Genomic DNA, 18,771 nt, shown 5'->3' on the forward strand with positions numbered 1-18,771 from the left:
GGGAAGGAAAACAAACACAAGGGACTGATCAGGGAAAGGAATAACCGGACCCTGTGCTACCTGCAAGGATTTGCCTTGCCCAAGCCGGTGTCTCCAAGGCTAAAAAGGACTGAGTCTCTTGAGGAGAACAAGGTACTTTGCCACACTCACATAAATGCATAATGCCATATTCAGCTGTACTGTACACTACCTCCCATCAGAAAACAAAAAAATAAAAAGTACATGTACACTTAAAAGGCAAGCAGGCATGCTTTGAAATGGAGATGACACAATTCTGCTCCAGACAAAACTCTTGAGACACCAAATAGATTTTAAAAGATACTTCCTTTAAAAAAAGCAAAAAAAAAAAAAGCGAGAGAATGAGTTGCTGGGGACATTTACCACTTTATATTTTTTCTAAACTACAATTGATTTCCCATCCAAATCCAAGTTAGTTAAGCAGATTGGCTGTAACTGTAACACCGCAGCTTTTGTGAAAGGCTTCTTAAGATTTGTTTCTGCGCAGATAGGAGTTCCCCCTACGTAAATGTTCTCTAACCATACCCACATGCTTCCTATACACACCCCCATAACTGCATTATACACTCACTCGCCACGCTGCATTCTGTACAGTTTGACACACTGACATGCGCTATACACACAAACAAAAATAAACCTACCCTCAGTACTCTACACATAGACATTGGACCAGATTTTGGCTCCTGCTCCCATTGGTTTGTGCTGCCAACCATAGCGATGCAAAGGACAAAAAACTTCCTCTTGGGAAGTGCCTCTGTATAAGGGTTATCCTAGGGTGCCGCAGAAGTAGCTGTTCCATAACCTCACTTCTAGCATCTGGTACCAGGGATGTGGCTGGAGAAAAGGGGAGCCTGGCTGGGCAGCTCTGTGCATGAGCTGGTCTACTAGAACAGCCCCTTGGGATTGGGGGCAGCTGGATGTAAATTTGATCAGCCTTAACTTACACACATGGGTCAGAGCTGCCTCCAGAAGACAGCCCCTGAACATGAGGGCCACAAAGGTGGTATATTGCCACTTTTGTACCTCCTCTCCTGCCATGAAGTGCACTGAGATCAGCTTGGATGCAGGTCAGATTAGGTTATTGTGTGTGCCCACATACACACATTACACCAGAGGTAGTCAGTTATCTTTTGTCAAGGTCCCAACGTCTTGGTCAAGGTATAGTCAATGTCTAGACTTAAGAGAAAATAATTTAAAAAAACCCAATGATGATGATAATAAGTAAATAAAAATATTCCAGAGTCCATTCAGAAGCATCTGGTGGTCTGTATTTGACCCTCAGTCCGCCTATTATTGACTACCCCGTATTACACCAATACATGACACTGTACCCTCCCCAAATATAAAGGCACATTAGGCACCCACTCTGCACTTCCATATTCAGATACACCACGCACACACACACATTTTTTGGTTTGGAACTTGTGTGAAAGTAGTTGAGAATGGTAGTGTCTACGAGTGCTTTAGATATAGTACCTGTATGGTGGTATTCCTTGCCTTGGCTATGAAGTCCACGTTGATGCCTCCAATCACCACCTTAATGGGGGTGGGGTGGGGGGAGGAGAAAGTAGAGGAAAAAATTGGCCAGAAGAAGTGCTGAGTTTTGTTTGTTTTTCTCAAGCTCACTCTCCCACCAACCTATCAAAGTAGATGAAAATCATACTGTGAAGGCTTGATCTTATCTGGCTAGGCCAGACCAGACAGTCCTTCCACAGAGTGCCTTTGGAAAGAAAGGAAAATCTATTCTGAATTCTACCCTCTGAACTATTCCTCCTTACAGCTAGCCGCAGAAGAAGAATAAACTTCTTGAGGCACGCAGGGTATTAGACGCACACGTGTACACACAACACCAAAAGTACAAAGTTTCATTGGCATAGCTATGTTGGTTATGAGTGTGGAAAAAAATAATTTAAAAACCCCAAACAAACAGTGTAAATGCAACTTGGCTGACAGAACAGTGCTTCTATCAGCCTAGCTAATGTTGTTTGAGGACGGGGTGTAGCTATGCCTGCAGAACTCTTTCTGGAAGTTTACACTGTGCCTACACTAGGGGGCTCTGCCAGCATAGCTATATTGGCCAAGGCTCTGTAGTGCAGACATGACTTTACTTTGCATTGACATCAACTAAGTTGACGTGTTGGGAAAGGTATATATGTGCTGGGAAGGGGAGAAATGTGAAAACAAGGTAGAACCTTAAAGGGATTTGTAGGAAACCCAAGCTGAATGTCCTAGGGATCCACTCTGATGACTAAGACCAATGCCTCTGCTAATCACTGAGGACTTTGGCTCAGAGAAGCTTTTAGAAAGAGGGAATGAAAATAAAGAATGAAGAGGATTTAAAAAGCACCTGAGGGAAATTAGAGAGTGAAGAGAGAGAGACTTTCCAGCTGTTTACAGCAGAATGGATGGTCCTTGCCCCACAGTGGATAAAGTTACCATGTTTTGGACACTGGCTGTGAACTTATCTATAATGCTATTTTTAAATAGGCACTATACACGGAAGAGCAGAGGACTCACAGGCCTAAGTGCAGTTACTTTCTCACACTGAGGCAGGTTGCCCTTCCCTGTGGCAGTTTGGATCTTGCACAGGGCCACAGCTATGCGGCTGCCCACTCTGGCATTGTTCTGGATCAGAGCGATGTCTGAATGGATATTCTTTTTTAAAGAAATGAACAGCAAGAAACTGTCCTGGGAGAAGCCTGTGTTGGAAATTCCCTTCCCTAAGGGGGAGAGAACAGGAAGTGGAGACTGGGACAACGACACAGGGGGACCTCTTGGTCCTGATTCACCCCACTCTAGTTATTGTACATATGCCAGATTCCCCTAGTGCGTGGACACCTCACAGTCTTTAAAGGCATTTATCTTTACTATGCACCGTGGACGCAGGGAAACGCTATCAGATGGGGAGCCTAACGGTTAGGTGCCTAAATACCTTTGAGGATCTGGCCCTATGTGACTTGCCTAAGATCACACAGGAAGTCTGTAGTGGACTAGGGAATTGAATCCATGTCTCCCAAGTGCACTTCCTAACTGCTGGGCCATCCTTTTTCCTCACCTGTACCAAGTAGACTTACACACTGATGTGCTGGCACTTAACTCTCACTTTGCATCAGTGTAACTGACTGAACAAAGCAGTGGGGAATCAGGCTCCATATGCAGGGTGATTGACCACACTCCAGTACGCTCAAGCACAAATGCTACTCAAGTGACATATAATAACGATGCCCAGTCTTCTCTCTAAGACTGACAGAGCCTGGCAGCTTGGGTGTTTGGTGTACTGCCTGTCCTGAAAATTGCAGGGGAGCCTTGGCTTTAGAACTCTTCCTCTCTTTGCCAGTCACTAGTTCTTACAACAGAAGTTGAGGGAGACAGAGTGTTATTAACAAGCTTAACAACTATTTCTGTGCGTTCAACTGTTTTGAAATGCTAAAGTTTTTGCGCTTTCAAGTTTCCAGATTAGCAACAGTGACGGTATTTTGTGGTCAACCTGTACAATGACATTTTTTGGAGGGGATTGTGGAATATTTTTTTTTTTTTTTTTTTTAGTAAAAGGATACTGGAGTCCAGCGATTTTCCACTAGTCAGTTCATTCACCTTCTGTAACATAAAGGGAGTCAGCTCTTTCCCTATGATCCCTTTTGACCTGCAAACAAAAAGAAAATACCTTGTGATAGGAAGAAGTGAGCTAGCAGGGCATCAGAGTGGACGCACTGGTTACTAACAGATAATCTAGCTATATAACTGCATGCTGTCTAAGGCCCAGTAAACAAGCCTCAGTACACAGTACATAGAACTATACTGAAAATCATATCAAGGAGTCACCCAGACCTGAGATTAAGGACATAGTCTGCACTATATCCTTGTTGCAGTGTAGTCTGGAGAAATGATCACAGCAAGAATAGTCTGGGGCTCCTGAGATCTGCAACATAATCTAAGTATAGATTTTAAATTACTACTCATTTTTCAAAGCGAAGTAGTTAGAATGATATTTCTTCCTTCTACTTAGCTGCTAAAAATTGTGTTCTGGGTTTCCCTCACCCCCAGAGAACAGTATTTTTCTGTACCTCCTTAGCTTGGGCTTAGGCGTTATTACTGATGTGCAGTGAAATTCACCTCTCTCTGCAGAAGAGGGTTCAAGTATTCCATAGATCTTGTTTTGGCCATCTGCACAAGGGTGAATTTCACACACAATTAATAGATGCAGGGGAAAGTGAAAGGGAGAGCTAATTTTTAAATCATTTTTGTTTTGAAATACAAATGTATTTACAGTTTCTGTGTCTGCTCATAAATTCTGATTTAGCAGAGGAGATGGAGATATTTAATTTTTTTTAAGGCAATGCTGTTCTCTTTTAAAATGCCCATCCCTGGTCTGTGCCAAGGCATTGATTACAAAAAAATTAAAATTCATTAAAAAAAAATTAAATATCCCCATCTCCTCTCCTAAATCAGTGCTGGAGCCTCTTATGTGGTCACTATCACAGAGTGAATTAAGGACAAAGTTTGGAGTGTTTCTCACCGGGCATTGCTCAGAGCTTCTTGGATGGCATTTTCAATGACCTGTCCTGAAGCAGCTTCCTCCTCAGGGCAGGGCACTGCAATCAGCACTCCACTGCCCATGCCCAGTGCCAAGGTGCTGGCTGAGAGAGGAGAGACAGCTGTTAGTTGTGTCTGTGTGAGCTGAATAATCCAATCAGACTGTGAAGCACCAAGGCATAGGAGAGAGAGAGAGAGAGCGAACGCGCGCATAAGTGTGATGGAATGTTCCCTGACATCAAGGATTGAGCCAGTGATCTCCAGAGCTGAAAGCACAAGTCTCTGCCGACTGAGCTAAAGAAGAATCAGGCCTCGTAGCGGGGGGGCTATAACACACACATCCTTTGTGGGTTAGGCACAGCTGGGGACATGTAAATTACAAGAGCCTGTAGGTTGTATGTGTAAAGTCTGATGCGGGGAGGGGAGGTCTGTGTATAAGTCAGGTATATGTGTGAGGAAAGCAGTGATTTGAAGACAACATTTTAAGAAGGTTTCAGAGTAGCAGCTGTGTTAGTCTGTATCTGCAAAAAGAAAAGGAGGACTTGTGGCACCTTAGAGACTAACCAATTTATTTGAGCATAAGCTTTCGTGAGCTACAACTGTACCTCACGAAAGCTTATGCTCAAACAAATTTTTTAGTCTCTAAGGTGCCACAAGTACTCCTATCTTAAGAAGGGGCTCCCTTGTTGTCTAGACCTGCTTTGAGCAGGGTTAGACGAGTGGGTGGTGGTAACGTCTGTGCTCTGTCTGCACTAGTGCTCCCGCTGTTGCTGCCAAAGGTTGTCCTGCAGCAGTGGGAGATTTCCCGAAAATGGCTAGTGTGGACATATTGCCTAAGCAGTTCCCCTGCCTGGCAGCTTGTCCTCACAGTGGCAGTGCTGGCAGGCAAGATTTCCTGTGGCCTTGATTGTGGGATGGTTGAGTGGGTGGGTAGCAGGTCCCTGCTGGCGGTGGGCTGGGTAGTCAGTTGGGGAATAAGTTCCTTCTGGTTTTTAAGGTGGGCAGGTCTCCCCTGGCCACTGGAGGTCCCTCCTAGCTGGTTTGTATGTAAGCAAGACGGTCTCCCCAATATGGTGAAGTATGAGGATGAGTGGGAGAACATGGCTCCACACTCGCACCTCATACCAGCTCTTCTGACTTCAGGCTGGGACTGGGCAGACACACAGTCTCTGGCCAGAATAATAGGTTGCTGTGGCCACAGGACTCCCATATAGTGCTGTAGCAGCTTGGCCCTGTCTCCTCATCCACTGTCAGGGATGGTCTAGAAAATGCGTGGTCCTGTCTTGAGTGCAGGGACTAGATGATCTCTTGAGATCCCTTCCAATCCTACGATCCTATGATTCTATGACTGCTGGTGGAAGTTTGGAGGGGCTGCAGGGACCGTGTGGGGTCTCCCCAGTGACAGGGAACATAAGGAAGGAATTCCCTTTGCAGTAGCTGCAGTGATCGCAGCAATAGTGGTTGAATTCAGAGAGGGCTGAAGATTTTAACAAGCAGAGCCAGCTTCATGCTCCTGGGCAGATTGCAAAACAATTTCTTGTCCCCTTATATGTAACCAGTTTCTTTCCAAAATTATACCATGCACAGGGCTACACTGAGGATTTTGGGGGAGAGTTAGAGAGATGATTCTTCAGGATATACCCAAACTAAACTCCAGAGCTGTGCTGAACCCAGATTTTTCATTCCAGGGGGAGTTTCATGATTTCAAAATTGTTTCATTCCAGAAGGGATTGAAAACAAAAAACATTCCCTACAAACAAATACTCCAAAAAAGAAAAAAAGTGTTTTGTTTTGATAAAGTAAAATAGTTTGTTTCTGATTTTGACTTTTTTATGACTTTTTGTTTCAATTTTTTTATTTTCTATTAGACTTCATAAGAGAAAATCAAAAAAAATGAAACAAAAAGTCATTTTGAAACAGCAAATCAGAACATTCTGTTTTAAAAAAATCGAAATGGCATGTTTCAACCTTATTGAAATGTTTTTTTTCTATTTTTGTCTCAAAACTAATTTTCATCAAAGGTGACATGATGCATTTCTGCGAAACGTTTTGCTTTCAGCAAATCAATGGGAAAACATTCCATCGGAAAATTTCCAGAGCCTGCTCCAGAAGTGAAGACCGTGTGTGTGTGTGTGTGTGGTGGGGGGAAAATCTGTTTGTCTTCCCAACCTGCTCCAGAAGTAGAGACCAGCTGCATAGTCCCTTCAGCCCTAGCAATCAATTTGCACCAGCTTATGTTTTCAAGTCCATCTTTGCAATGAAAAGGGACAGAGACTTTTTTTTTTTTTTTTTTTTTTGGTAGGGAAAGCTGTGATTCTTCTTCCTGAGGTCCAGAGGCCAGCTTTGTTAACAAGGGGCTCACCTGAAACCCCTCCAGATCCTCAGAGCAGGCAAACTGTATGTATGTGAGAGTGGCAGGGTGTGTGCAAATAATTCTATGCAACTCAGAGCATAGGTGCTGAAACGGGGGCTGCTGGGGGTGCTGCTTCACCCTCTAGCTTGAAGTGGTTTCCATCATACACAGGGTTTACAGTTTGCTTCAGTGGGTCTCAGCACCCCCACTATACCAGTTGTTCCAGCACCCTTAACTCAGGGCATATGTAACTTCTGCTTAGTTGGTTCCATCTAAAGGCTGAGGCTTTTTTTTCTGGCTGCTTCCAAAGCAAGGGAACAGGAAAGCTGTTCTTCCGGACAGCCTCCTCGCCAGGTGAAATTAACACAGAAAATAAATCATTAAGACAGAGCAATTTGTATGAACCTCTGCCTTCTGATCCAAATCTGAACTTCACAGCTTGGGCCTTTCACCACTGCAAACTCACCAATAAGTTTGGCAGCCTCCTCCTCATTCTGCACCTGACACGGTGCTTGGAAACCACTCTGGCGGGAGAAGAAGGCAGGGAATTCCCTTGATTCCCCAAAGGCAGCCACGCAGACACCCTGAGTCTCCTACAACAGTGAAGATGAGATGAACAAATAATCAGCAGATGGAATGAAGAGCCACCAACAGTGGCTACTTTCCCACCTACCCAGCTAAGAATTGCTACACTGTAGAATAGAATTTGGTTAGTTTTACACATCCTCTTTTCTAGTCTAGATATTGCACAGTAATTTTCAAAGCAAAGAGTCAGATACGTAACTGTGGAGGAAAATGCAATGGCCTTAGAACCTGGCTTGGTGAGACAATGTTGGCAAGAACAGTGGGGCTATTGGGGATTGACTGGTTCTCTGCCTTCATTTTCAGCAGCCCACACAACAACTTGTGCTACCTACCAGGTATTCCAGCGTCCTACCAATGTCCAGAATAGACTTAACACCTGCGGAAACCACAGCAACTGCAGTGCGTCCTAGCTCGGTCAGGTCAGCACTCACATCCATAGCTGTTAAGGGACAAGTAGCCTTTGTGTTAGTGAGAGTTGCATTCCTAATCGTCATGCTCTCCTCCCTTGCTGGGGAGATGGAAGTGAAGAAGAATGTTGTGTCCAATTAAAATTGCAGTGCAAATTTTACATAAGAGGAATATAATTCTCTAAATTTGGACACTGGCCAGAACACGATGAGTGATACCCCTTCACTTGCAAAATGTGCTGTGGGATCTTTCTTGACCGTAAGGGATCATGGTCTTGGTTTTACATCTCATCCGAAAGGCAGCGCTTTCAAACTGTGCTGGAGCACTTGGTTTAGTATTGACTCAGAAGGGAGAATGCCACTAAAAAGTCATGTTCCTACAGCATCCTAGGTTGTCCTTTATGGGTCACCCATCCTAAGCACTGACCAGGGCCCAATCCTGCTTGCTTGCAAGAGAGTCTCACCTGAGTACAGAGAGCGAAGCATATTTATCAGTATCCCCAATAACTTCAGCTTCCCTGATAGTCTGTATCAGCATAGTTTGCTACTACAAAGGGTGCAGCCAGCTCCCATTGGACTGAATTACTGGCTAGCAAGCAACATCAAATGGTATACACACCATTCTGTGGATGGGAGAAAGGTCAAGAGAAGCTCCCATCTCCCTTGGGAAATATAGGTGTTCTAGAGGAAGAAGTTGAGCCTTGTGGAGAGAAAGAATTGGAAAGAAAGGCAGGTGAAATATCAGAGGCCCTGACGACACTCATTCTGAAACCATGCTAGCATCGACTATGTGTCTACAGGCATGTTCCTGGTAGGGTTCTTGTAAGATTTCCCTGACCAGTGTAGTCAGGGATATTTTTCTGAGAAGTGTGCAAATTAAACTTTGTGCTATAGATACCAAGCATAGTGTGGTCAGAGCCTTAGTGTAGATTTATCCCCATCTTTGGAATGAGGCAGGGGGTGATTGTTCTACTCTTCCCAGCAGGAGAATACTGTGGGCCTATACAGACTAATCAGGAAAGAGAAAAAAGGTGGACGTAAACAATGAAACTTTAACATTAATTCAACAACAAAGAGACAATATGAAGTGCAATGCTCCTCTTACTCTTCTCTCCTTCGCGATGGACCCCTCCAATTCCTCCTGTCACAAACACGGGGATTCCTGCTTTGTGTGCCACAATCATCGTCCCTGACACAGTGGTACCGCCAGACAAACCCTGTCATGGAACAGCCAGTCATAATCCACACACTATGTGACCAGGGGAACTGTATGTTCATGGACGAACTACCAGCAGTTGCAAAACATTCTGCTGTGCCCAGTTTGCGGGTAACAGAGTACTGCTACAGTATTCTTTTTAACAAACCCTCAGGGAAAACCAAGAACATTCATTTGCAGTAATAAACAATAAGGCCATATTCAGAGATGCTGAGTAAGGTGGAATACCTTAAATTCTCTTACGCAGCCTGACTCCTCAGGGCACTCAAATAGTACAGGGGGTGGGTGTGTGCAGTGTAAGGACTGGGATGGAAAAGTAAGTGCTGAGGAAACTTATTTTGATGTAACTGACACACTGCAGAGTGTCTTTAACTTCCACATTCTTGCACCTTGATGGTTGTTGCTTTTCTTGCTATAGGGGACACTAACAGGTAAGCTTGTGCTCTGGATAGCAGTAGTGATTACCTGGTTAATAAAAAGGTTAATGAGGCATGATTCTTACAAGAAAAGGAATGATTGTGACTGGTATGAGATAAGACACTGTTAGATATTGCTGTTGAGATATGGAGTAATGAAATGATGTGGCTCGCAAAGGGTAGCATTACGTGGATGCTGTTGCCAGAGGTATCAGGCCAAATGGAATCAGTGGGGCTGTGCCCATTCACACCAGCAGAGAATTTGATCCATCATTTCTCTGTCAGCCATCCTTTCTTGTCAGTGTTGCTATTCATGGGTACAATGGTCTCTAGATATTCATGCAGGCAGGTGCATTGATGTTGGGCTCCAGAGGTCAGCAGTAGACACATGAGCCATAATAACACCAGGAAGAGAAAGGAGAATCTCTCATCATGAATGGAGATGAAGTCTCTTGAGTCTTCCTGTATAGACTATTCAGATAGAGAATCTGTGTCACAAATCTTTGTCCAAGCTATTTGGAGGGAAGACAAGCAAGAAGCCCCAAATTCATGAGGTTATACTGTAAATATTTGTTTAAAAAATCTTATTAATGGCTGGTCACCAAGCTGAATCCAGTCCAGACAAATAACAACCTAAAGTCATTGCTGTCTTATTGCTGTTCATTGGCCTATGCAAAATGAGCAGATGGTCTCAGTCTGATTCCTACTGGACAATCATCCACATCATAAAAAAACAAAACAAAAAACCCACCATAATAATTGGCACCCTTGTTAACAGTCCCAGCAGAGGGGGCAAAGAATGAACTCCCCTTCATTCCTGGAAGTGTTCCCATGATCCCAGGATTAAGGCATGTTGGCAAGTCTTGTACTGCTGCCAATTTTGCAATGCGCGCTTTGCTGATAAACAGAAGATTTCAGGCACCAGGGTTTCAAACTGGCAATTCTCCTGAGCAGTTAAAGTCACTTCAACTGTTGTGTGTGTGTTTAAAGTGTATGGCCTATCATTGTAGTTGCATTGACCATCATTTGCAGCACACCAGTGCTTTTTCACTGTAGTGTGCATACTCTAAGCCAAGCCTCACTTTTCATGCTGTGAGCCAGCAAAGAATGATTTCCTTGGGGAAATGGCTATTGAATTGTGGTTTCCTAGCTCTACTAGTGTGGAACCTAGTTAGGAACATGTTTTGTGAATATGTCATCTTAACAATAGAAAATTGTATATGACATCTCCAATACACTGAGAAGAATTTTTCCCACCTGGCTTTAGGCTAGGGCAGCATAACATTGCTATAAAGAAAACTTGATGACAATGAATATCTACATACAGTACCTGGCTGAGAACGTAGGGAAGGTCCCTCCGAGATACCTTAACTAAATTTTTGCTCTTTGCCAGAAACTGAAGTTCCTCATCATTAAGGCCGATGTGGATCCTGCCATTTAAAATGCCCACGGTTGCAGGTACTGACCCATTTGTCCTTACAATCTCTTCCACCTCTCTAGCCATGCTGGAATAATACAAACAGAGCAACAAAAAATAAAACAGAAAAGTGAACAGGTGGGAAATATCTTCAGATCTCTTTGCCACCATGTTCCAGTTGCTACTTTATAGCATTCCCTCATCTTCTGCTAAATGGGGGTCCCCTCCTGCACCTAACAACTAACAGAAGTCTTTGGATCTCATTGCCAGAGTGCAGATCTTCCCCCGGCTCCCATTGCCAATGCTCAGTAGCTCTGAAAATCGGGCCCTTCATATGTTTAGTTTCCAGTGGGTGACTGAAGGTTTGACCTGCCTGTCTGTGTTGCATAGATTAGAGATATGATTTGTGGTGGAGGTTTTTAATTATAGTCTTCCCTCCCTAATATGCAGCCATGTCTATTCTGTGGCCAGTGAGCAAAAAAGTGCTGTATGTCCCAAGTCACTTATCAGTTCTGACTTCATCCTAAAGGGTAAACCAGGGCAGGTGTGGGTGGAAGAGACTGAGAACTCTTCCTAAACTGTGCCATAGATTATTTGTTTAAAAGTGGCTTTCCACATGGCAGAGCAAACAGGTGTGGATGGGATTTGTTTCCATTAACTTGATTTACTGTACCCTGCCAGCTTTTCTCTCCACCAAACAGCTGAATGTGAATATCATGGAGAAATGAAGGGCAATGATTTGGTATGTTAAGGAAGCAATTACAGATAATCTGGTATGTGTTTATATTAGGTACCTCCATGCCTGCCATGTTTTGTAAGACCTGAAGATGTAGAGGCCAAGTGCTGTCAGCTCCCTGAAAAGTGAGGGTATTTAGTGTAAATGATCCTCCTGAAGGATGGGATTGCTTTTTATAAAACATTTTGTATCAACTGGCTAATGAGTCACAGCTCATTCACCTTTATTGGATAGTCACCTATTCCAAGTCTTCATTAAACACTCAAATTCCTGCTCTCATACTGCTGACTTTAGATGTGGACAGTGAGAGGCGTGGGATACTAAAGCGCTGCAAGCTGGGGATTCGTCATCTTTGCAGGCTTTTTATTTACTAATTTGTGAGACTACTTCATTTTTTGTTGAGCAGAATGCAGATTTGGCAGGTCCTTCTGCCCCGCGGCTTCTGTACCTGCCCTAAACAGCCTCAAGCTGTCTTCTCACAAAACCAGAACTCACTGCATTCTGATCTCTAAGAAACAGCACCAGAGGAAAATAATGGCTGTGTAAGAAAGAAATAGAAAATTCAGTACAGTAACCTTCCTGTGCCGTGGCTCAGTAGCTAAGCAAAAGTATGGGAGATTGCTTACATTTTTGGCAATGCCACTCAGGGGAATACTGATATAGAGGGTACCCACAAGTAAAGGGTTGGTTGCAGAGATGGGGTTCCTTGGCACAGTGCTGTCTTAGCATAGGCCAGCAAGAGAGTCCAGCAGAACATTGTAGTGGCATTTACAGTCAATGTTCTTATGGGTACAGATGAGCAGAGGTCATCACTGTATTCTAGTAACTTTTACATTATAAAAGATGTAGCCAAAGAAACTTATGAGTACTTGCAAGGTCTCCTCAAGCCATCCAGCCACAAATGCCAGAGATCTCTATCCAGACAAGGGAATGTCATCATTTGCTGCCACTTTGTGAAGAAGGCCAGGGATTTGATGCTACAGATGGATATGTATAGTACATGTAAATCTGGGATTTGTCATGTAGTTCTGCTATCTTTGGAAGCCCAGATGCAACTGTTTTGTAACTGAGGTCATATTCTGCATGTGTGTCTCACCCTCAGTTCCCACTAATTGTAGTGGCAGCTTTGGGTGTACCACAAATACAGAAACAGGCCCATAGATTATCAGGCACAACCGTACAGTTTTGCTGCACTAGGGTCATCAAATCATCAAATCTACAACCTCAAATTCTGGGGATAGGGCATGCCATGTGTAATGATGGTGCTCTCCAAGGCTACAATCGGTCTCCCATCAGCCAGAGCTTCCGCCACAGAAGATGAAACCCTGAAATGAGTTCCTAGGAATAAAATATAGGAAAATCATTTATATTTTAAGGCGGCAATAGACTTCTTGATTTATCATACTGATATACATTAGGCAGTGTGGGAATAACTATTCAGGGAGTTGGAGAATCACACTAGGATGAGCACACAACCTAATTTTTATGGGACAGTCCCAATTTTTGTGGATCTGTCCTGTGTCCTGCAAAGCCATTGCAAGAAGCAAAGCCTCCTGAAATGATTAAATCATTTGGGTAAGAAAAAAAAAGTTTATGCTTTGCAGCGTAGTTTCATCCCATAATCAGAGTGTTTTTCTCTTCCTGCAGAATGATATGGGAAAGGTGGGAACACACCAGCATTTGGAATCCTGAACGCTTTGCCTCTCTTGAATATACCAAAAGCCCAACAAAATCACAAAGGGCTGAAAAGAGAGTTTTATTCCATATTTCCAATGGCATCAGATTGTAAAAAGAGCAAATGTAGAATTGTTTTGCATATGGTAAATTCAGTATGGAATTTACAGGATTTTTTTAAAGATAAATGGTTTAAAAAAATTATTCGGACTTTTCAAGTAAATATACTACTTAGTGCCACAAACCAGAAAAGAATTAATCATTTTGAGACCAATTTTAGGGGAAATTTTGAGAAGAGAATGCTGTGAATTTATTCTATATCAGCTCAGCACCTACAGCGCTCACCAAAGGCAGGAATTCAGATAGCCCAAGTTTAGATCTATGCCCAAGGTGTCATCAGATTTAGACAAACAATTTTATTAGGAGTAATGTAGAGTTTGAAGAGTGATTAGGATCCTTTTAACCCTAGTATTATTGTTTTTTGTATTGCACTAGCATCGAAGGGTCCCAGTCACGCCTCTCCTGAAATCTGAACTGTGAAGTCAATTGCCAGTCAATTTCATATTGAACATTATGGGCCTCATTATCCTCTCCCACCAATTTTACAGCTGTGTAACTCCAGGGACTTCAAGGAGCTAATCCCAATTTACACTGGTGTAAGTGGGAGGAGAACTGGGCTTTGCAAGTCTGCTGTGATTTGAGAAGGGTGTGCACATTAAAAGAGTGGAGCTGTCAGTGCTAAAAATATCACCACAGCCAAGATATTACAGTATCATGCACCGAAGTTCCCTTGCCCATATATTTTCCTATAAATGCCATAAAACAGAAGCTCTCTGTGAAATGAGTTTTAAAAGGCCTCGGGCTACCTTGGGTAAGCTGCCTCAACATTGTTCCCAGACGCTGCCAGTTCAGGATCCCGGCTGCATTCCGATCACAGGGACTTTTTCAGAGGACACTACTCACCATGCAGGAATCTTCTCATCTGAATGATTCTAGGAGCCACAGAAGCTGTTTGTCTTCCCAAGGTACAGGCCAGATTTCCAATCATGCTGTGTGGAGGGATGGCACTGTCAGGAGAGCAATGTCATGTCAAATGAAAGTAGTATAGAAGGCAGTGTTTCCGAAACTGCTTGTTAATCATGAACTGCAGCCTGACTCACTGTGACCTCCAGACTGAGAAACCAAGTTGTATGTGTTGTAGAGGATGGCCTAACAGACAAAAAAATCCTAGGTATAGATGAACTGGGGTTTTGGGTGCCTTAAACAAAGTGGTAAGCAGTATGGTAAAATGTGCAAAGAAAGAAACCTGCAGACAAAGAGAAAGCCAGATGGCAGATAGTAAATATGGAGAGACAGACTGGCTTCCCCAGAAACAAGAGGTCTGACTGATCTCTTACTTTATGTAATCATTACGTACAAAGGTACAAAGAGCTGGAAATGGGGAGTTTCAATTCAACTCCAGCAATAGCTCCTTCAGTCCTTCTCCAGAAGCTATTCTTTTCTCTGAACGACTTCTGTTAATGTCTGTGAAACTATTCCTGGGAGTCAGGAAGTCTTCCTGTGTGACCCAGGGCAAGTCTCTTAACCCTCTGGGTCTCAGTTTTCCAGCTGTGAAATGGTATAATACTTCCTTTGTCTGTCTTGTCCAGTTAGGCTATACATTCTTTAGGACAGGAAGCGTCTTTTTACTGTGGGTTCATGCAGTGCCTAGCACAGTGAGGCCCTGTTCTCAGTTGGGACCTCTAGGCACTACTATAATAGAAATAATTAATAATAATTAGTATTTACACATTCAGTGATTTTTTCTAGAATCTCAGAAATCCACCTGTAAGGGAGGGATGGGTCTGTTTCATATAAAGAGGGGGAATAGTTCTTATAGACATCCTCTCTCAAGCCACCAAACAGCAGTTGCCAAGAGAGATGAGACACTACTGACCTAAACAGTGGGCCAAACCCAGGTGTCCATACTCCTTTTTTAACCTGTCCTTACTAAAACAAAACCCCCATTTCATTAAATGTTTGGAATCAGATATGATCCATAGGTAGCAAAATCCCCCTTCTGTATATGTGCTCTTTATTAGATCTGTGCTAAACTCCAACAGTTTGGGCTCCCCAAGGGTTTGCACAAACTTTCTAGTTTTAGTTGTGTGAGCCTGCCACCCACAGACCAAATTCAGCCCTCGTGTAACTCCTTTGAAGATAGTTTGGTTGATATCGGGTCACTCGAGTTTCATGCTGAGTTTCCAGTTTTAAACAAACCCACAAACCGAATGTGAACCATCAGCTGAAATTGCCAAGTTGCACCTGTTTGTGGATCAAAACCAACTTGTTTCCACCCAAAACCCTACATTACCTCCAGTTTACTAGAAACTACTCAGCCAACATTCACTTAATATTCAGCCTAGGTTTCTGAGAGGTTTTTGAAACTTGGCAGATATTTTCGCAAACCCTGCCTGACCTTTTGGTTTATGACAAAAGATATGGAGTTTCATTCCAAAAGTTTCACACAGTTCTAGTTCAAACTAGTTTTTTTCCAAGTAACCTTCCCCCACACCCTCCAAGCCAGAAGCCCTTTGTTACGCACCGTCAGCATTTGATTTCGTTAAGTGGTGGACTGGTATATTATCAGTCTCTTACCTCTGGGTTTCTGTCTGACATACATGGGCTGCTGTCTGCACTGAATTTTCACTCGAGCAGCTCTGCAGGGAGGTGGGACTTGCAGCAGAATTGGCTTGAGCTGTTCTACATTCCAGCCACATGAACATGTCTATCTATCATTAACAGCATAAGCAGCTGGGGCTGGTCCCTGCGTAGGGGATAGGAGAGGATTTTACAACTGGATGGGGATTTCTTTTGCTAACTCGGTGCCAAATATTTTTCCCTATTTTCACATTACTTTTTTCCCCACTTTTCATGTTCCTTTGTTCTTTGTACTAGGTTTTAAACATGAACTTAGTGCTGGTGAAAGCCACTAAAGAGAGATCCCTGGAGATTTAAGTTCTACTTCTTTGATCCACAGATAGCAAAGAAAGTAGCAGTACAAGCTTCCTTTACGGCCCTGCCAACATGGGAGGTGTTAAACCCACCTTTGGAGGAGCGCAGGTAGTTCACTCTAAATGCCCATTCAGTCCTTGGAGGCTCCGCAAGGAATGCCGCTGGATTTAGTGCCAGGTTTGGTCATGTTTTTTCTGACGTGGATACCTGTCCCCTGGGACATTTACGGAGAACACAAGCTCATTTCACAAAGGCCACTGGATAGCTCTCAAACTATAATTACTTTCAGACGCTACTCATCTGAGCTGGACACAGACTTGGACCTAGAAATGAAATGGTCTTTATCCCCTTTCCAAAAAAAAGCTTACATGTAGCTGTCTAAAACACAGTGTTTGCTTAGATGAATCAAATAAAAACCTCTAGAAAGAACTAAACAATTAAAATAAACAGTATGTCATATTTTCAAGAGATTATATCAAATTTAAGGTCAGGGTCGATCTCATAACTTCTACAAATGACTCCGGGTGACCTCTGAGTCGATCAGCAGTATGTCTTTATATGCATCCTTTCTTCCCTTAATCCATTCTGACACTGAAGGTGCAGATTTTTTTTCTTCCATCTCCTTTGTCTTGCTAAAGACAAAAGGCATAGTTAATGGTAGTCCCAGTGTCGCTGGCCACCCGTTGCATTTTTACACTGATAGTTCATCCATTTAATGTTGGTTTTTGTGTTAAGATTGTTTAAACCCACTCAAAAGAAGCTGAAAACTTTAAAATTCAGTGGTAATTTAAAATTCTGTCATAAGCAGGCGTAGCTCCCATTCATTTCAAGTGGAGTTGAACCCACTTACACTAGGAATTACTTTGCCACACATATCTTACAGCCTGGGGCCCTGATCCTACCCTGAGCTCTGTGTGGGTGAGCACTTGCAGGGAGCCCCACTGAAATCAACTGGGCTCTGTACAGTCAGAGGGGTCCACCCATGTAGTGCTCAGTAAATTTCAAGTTAAACTTCCACTTTATAAAACAAGCAAACAAACAAAATCGAAACCTTTGGGAGGATACAAATATACAGTCACCCACACAAATTCTGCCCTACTGTACCTTCCTGAGAACAAGTGACTCTAACTCAATCTTACTCATCTATATCACAGGTTCCTCTTATTAGCGACCACCGAAAGGACCTTAACAGAGTCCCATATGATCAATGATCCAATCCCGAGCTATTAGGGTGGAGGAGGTTCTACACAAGCTGCCTTATCTTTTTCTTCTGTGTACTTTTTTCTGAAGGGGATGCTAGTGTGCAACCTAGGGTAAAACATATGTTACTATCCATTACTTTTGTTGGCAATCCTTTTATCTGACATGAATTATGATCTCATGGGATCCAGTACAGCCACAATCTTTCTGTGCAACTTCCATGCGTAACACAAAAGTAACTAAAGTAATCAGTAGCCTATTATTTCTATACCAGAGTAATCAGTAATATGTAACTGATTCCACTGAAACCTAGTAATCAGTAAATCTAGAAGATTATTTTGGAAAGTAACATTTATGCCTTGCAGTTACCCTTTCCAAATTGACCTTTCTACAGTTTTGCTAAGCACAGCATTAATTATAGCAGTAGTGTTTCCTTCTCCCTCCACTGTTTCAATAAAACACCTCAAGAAAACTGCATGCAAAGCATGCAAAAAATATGTACACAATCCAATTCTGACTTGTACACACTGCAAGGGAATTTATCTGCAGGGAAAGATAAGGGAAAGGTGCCCACAAATATAGTAAGTGGGGCTTTGCACATTTCTGGAATTAATGTCATCTTTTGTGGGGGGGTATATATAGTACAAATGCTTTATTTTATTTTATTTTATTTTATTTTCAGGAAGGTCTTCTGGGAAACACTGCAGTACTGAAGAAACTTATCTGGGATATCACTTTATTTTTTAGAGACACCAGGTGGAGGTCATATCTTTTATTGGACCAACTTTTGTTGGGGAAAGAGACACACATTCAAGCTTACACAGAGCTCTTCTTCAGGTCTGGGAAAGGTACTCAAAGTGTCACAGCCAAAATCTTTGCAGGCTACCATACAAATCAGTTTGGTAATCAAGCTGCATACCCAGTTGTTGACCCCTGTTTTAGTAAATTGACACTTTTAGCCAAGGATAGCCCAGGCCGTTCTCATTCAATGTGACCTCAGCATGCAGTTCACCATATCAGGAAATCCAAGTGTAACAGTTCCGAAGAAAATGCAGCCTTCGGTGTATGTTTTCTTCTGTTATTTTTCTCCCCAAACCAAATGAAAACCATTCTCTCTGTGGGTGTCAGGATTGCAGCTCAGCTCTGCAACTTAGCCATGTAGAGCACAGGTGTCACTATACTACCCTGGTCATGTGCTGGTAACCTTACACTTCTTGTAACC

The 18,771-nt window shown here is 42.9% G+C and overlaps 1 protein-coding gene across 1 annotated transcript in view; it reads right to left on the bottom strand.

Moving 5' to 3' along the window:
- Nucleotides 1-16,114, bottom strand: part of LOC144259320 (uncharacterized) — a 46,997-nt gene extending 30,883 nt beyond the window's left edge. The window contains exons 1-11 of the mRNA XM_077807530.1: nucleotides 15,993-16,114; nucleotides 14,319-14,422; nucleotides 12,905-13,019; nucleotides 10,859-11,033; nucleotides 9,002-9,113; nucleotides 7,822-7,928; nucleotides 7,371-7,497; nucleotides 4,535-4,655; nucleotides 3,576-3,661; nucleotides 2,536-2,660; nucleotides 1,495-1,554 (exon numbers count right to left, since the gene is read on the bottom strand). Of these exons, the coding sequence (XP_077663656.1) occupies nucleotides 1,495-1,554; nucleotides 2,536-2,660; nucleotides 3,576-3,661; nucleotides 4,535-4,655; nucleotides 7,371-7,497; nucleotides 7,822-7,928; nucleotides 9,002-9,113; nucleotides 10,859-11,033; nucleotides 12,905-13,019; nucleotides 14,319-14,422; nucleotides 15,993-16,114 (1,254 nt within the window). The remainder of the gene's footprint in view (nucleotides 1-1,494; nucleotides 1,555-2,535; nucleotides 2,661-3,575; nucleotides 3,662-4,534; nucleotides 4,656-7,370; nucleotides 7,498-7,821; nucleotides 7,929-9,001; nucleotides 9,114-10,858; nucleotides 11,034-12,904; nucleotides 13,020-14,318; nucleotides 14,423-15,992) is intronic.
- Nucleotides 16,115-18,771: the final 2,657 nt, after the last annotated feature.

This window comes from Eretmochelys imbricata, chromosome 1 (assembly GCF_965152235.1).
Source record: "Eretmochelys imbricata isolate rEreImb1 chromosome 1, rEreImb1.hap1, whole genome shotgun sequence".
Classification (NCBI taxonomy): Eukaryota; Metazoa; Chordata; order Testudines; family Cheloniidae; genus Eretmochelys; species Eretmochelys imbricata.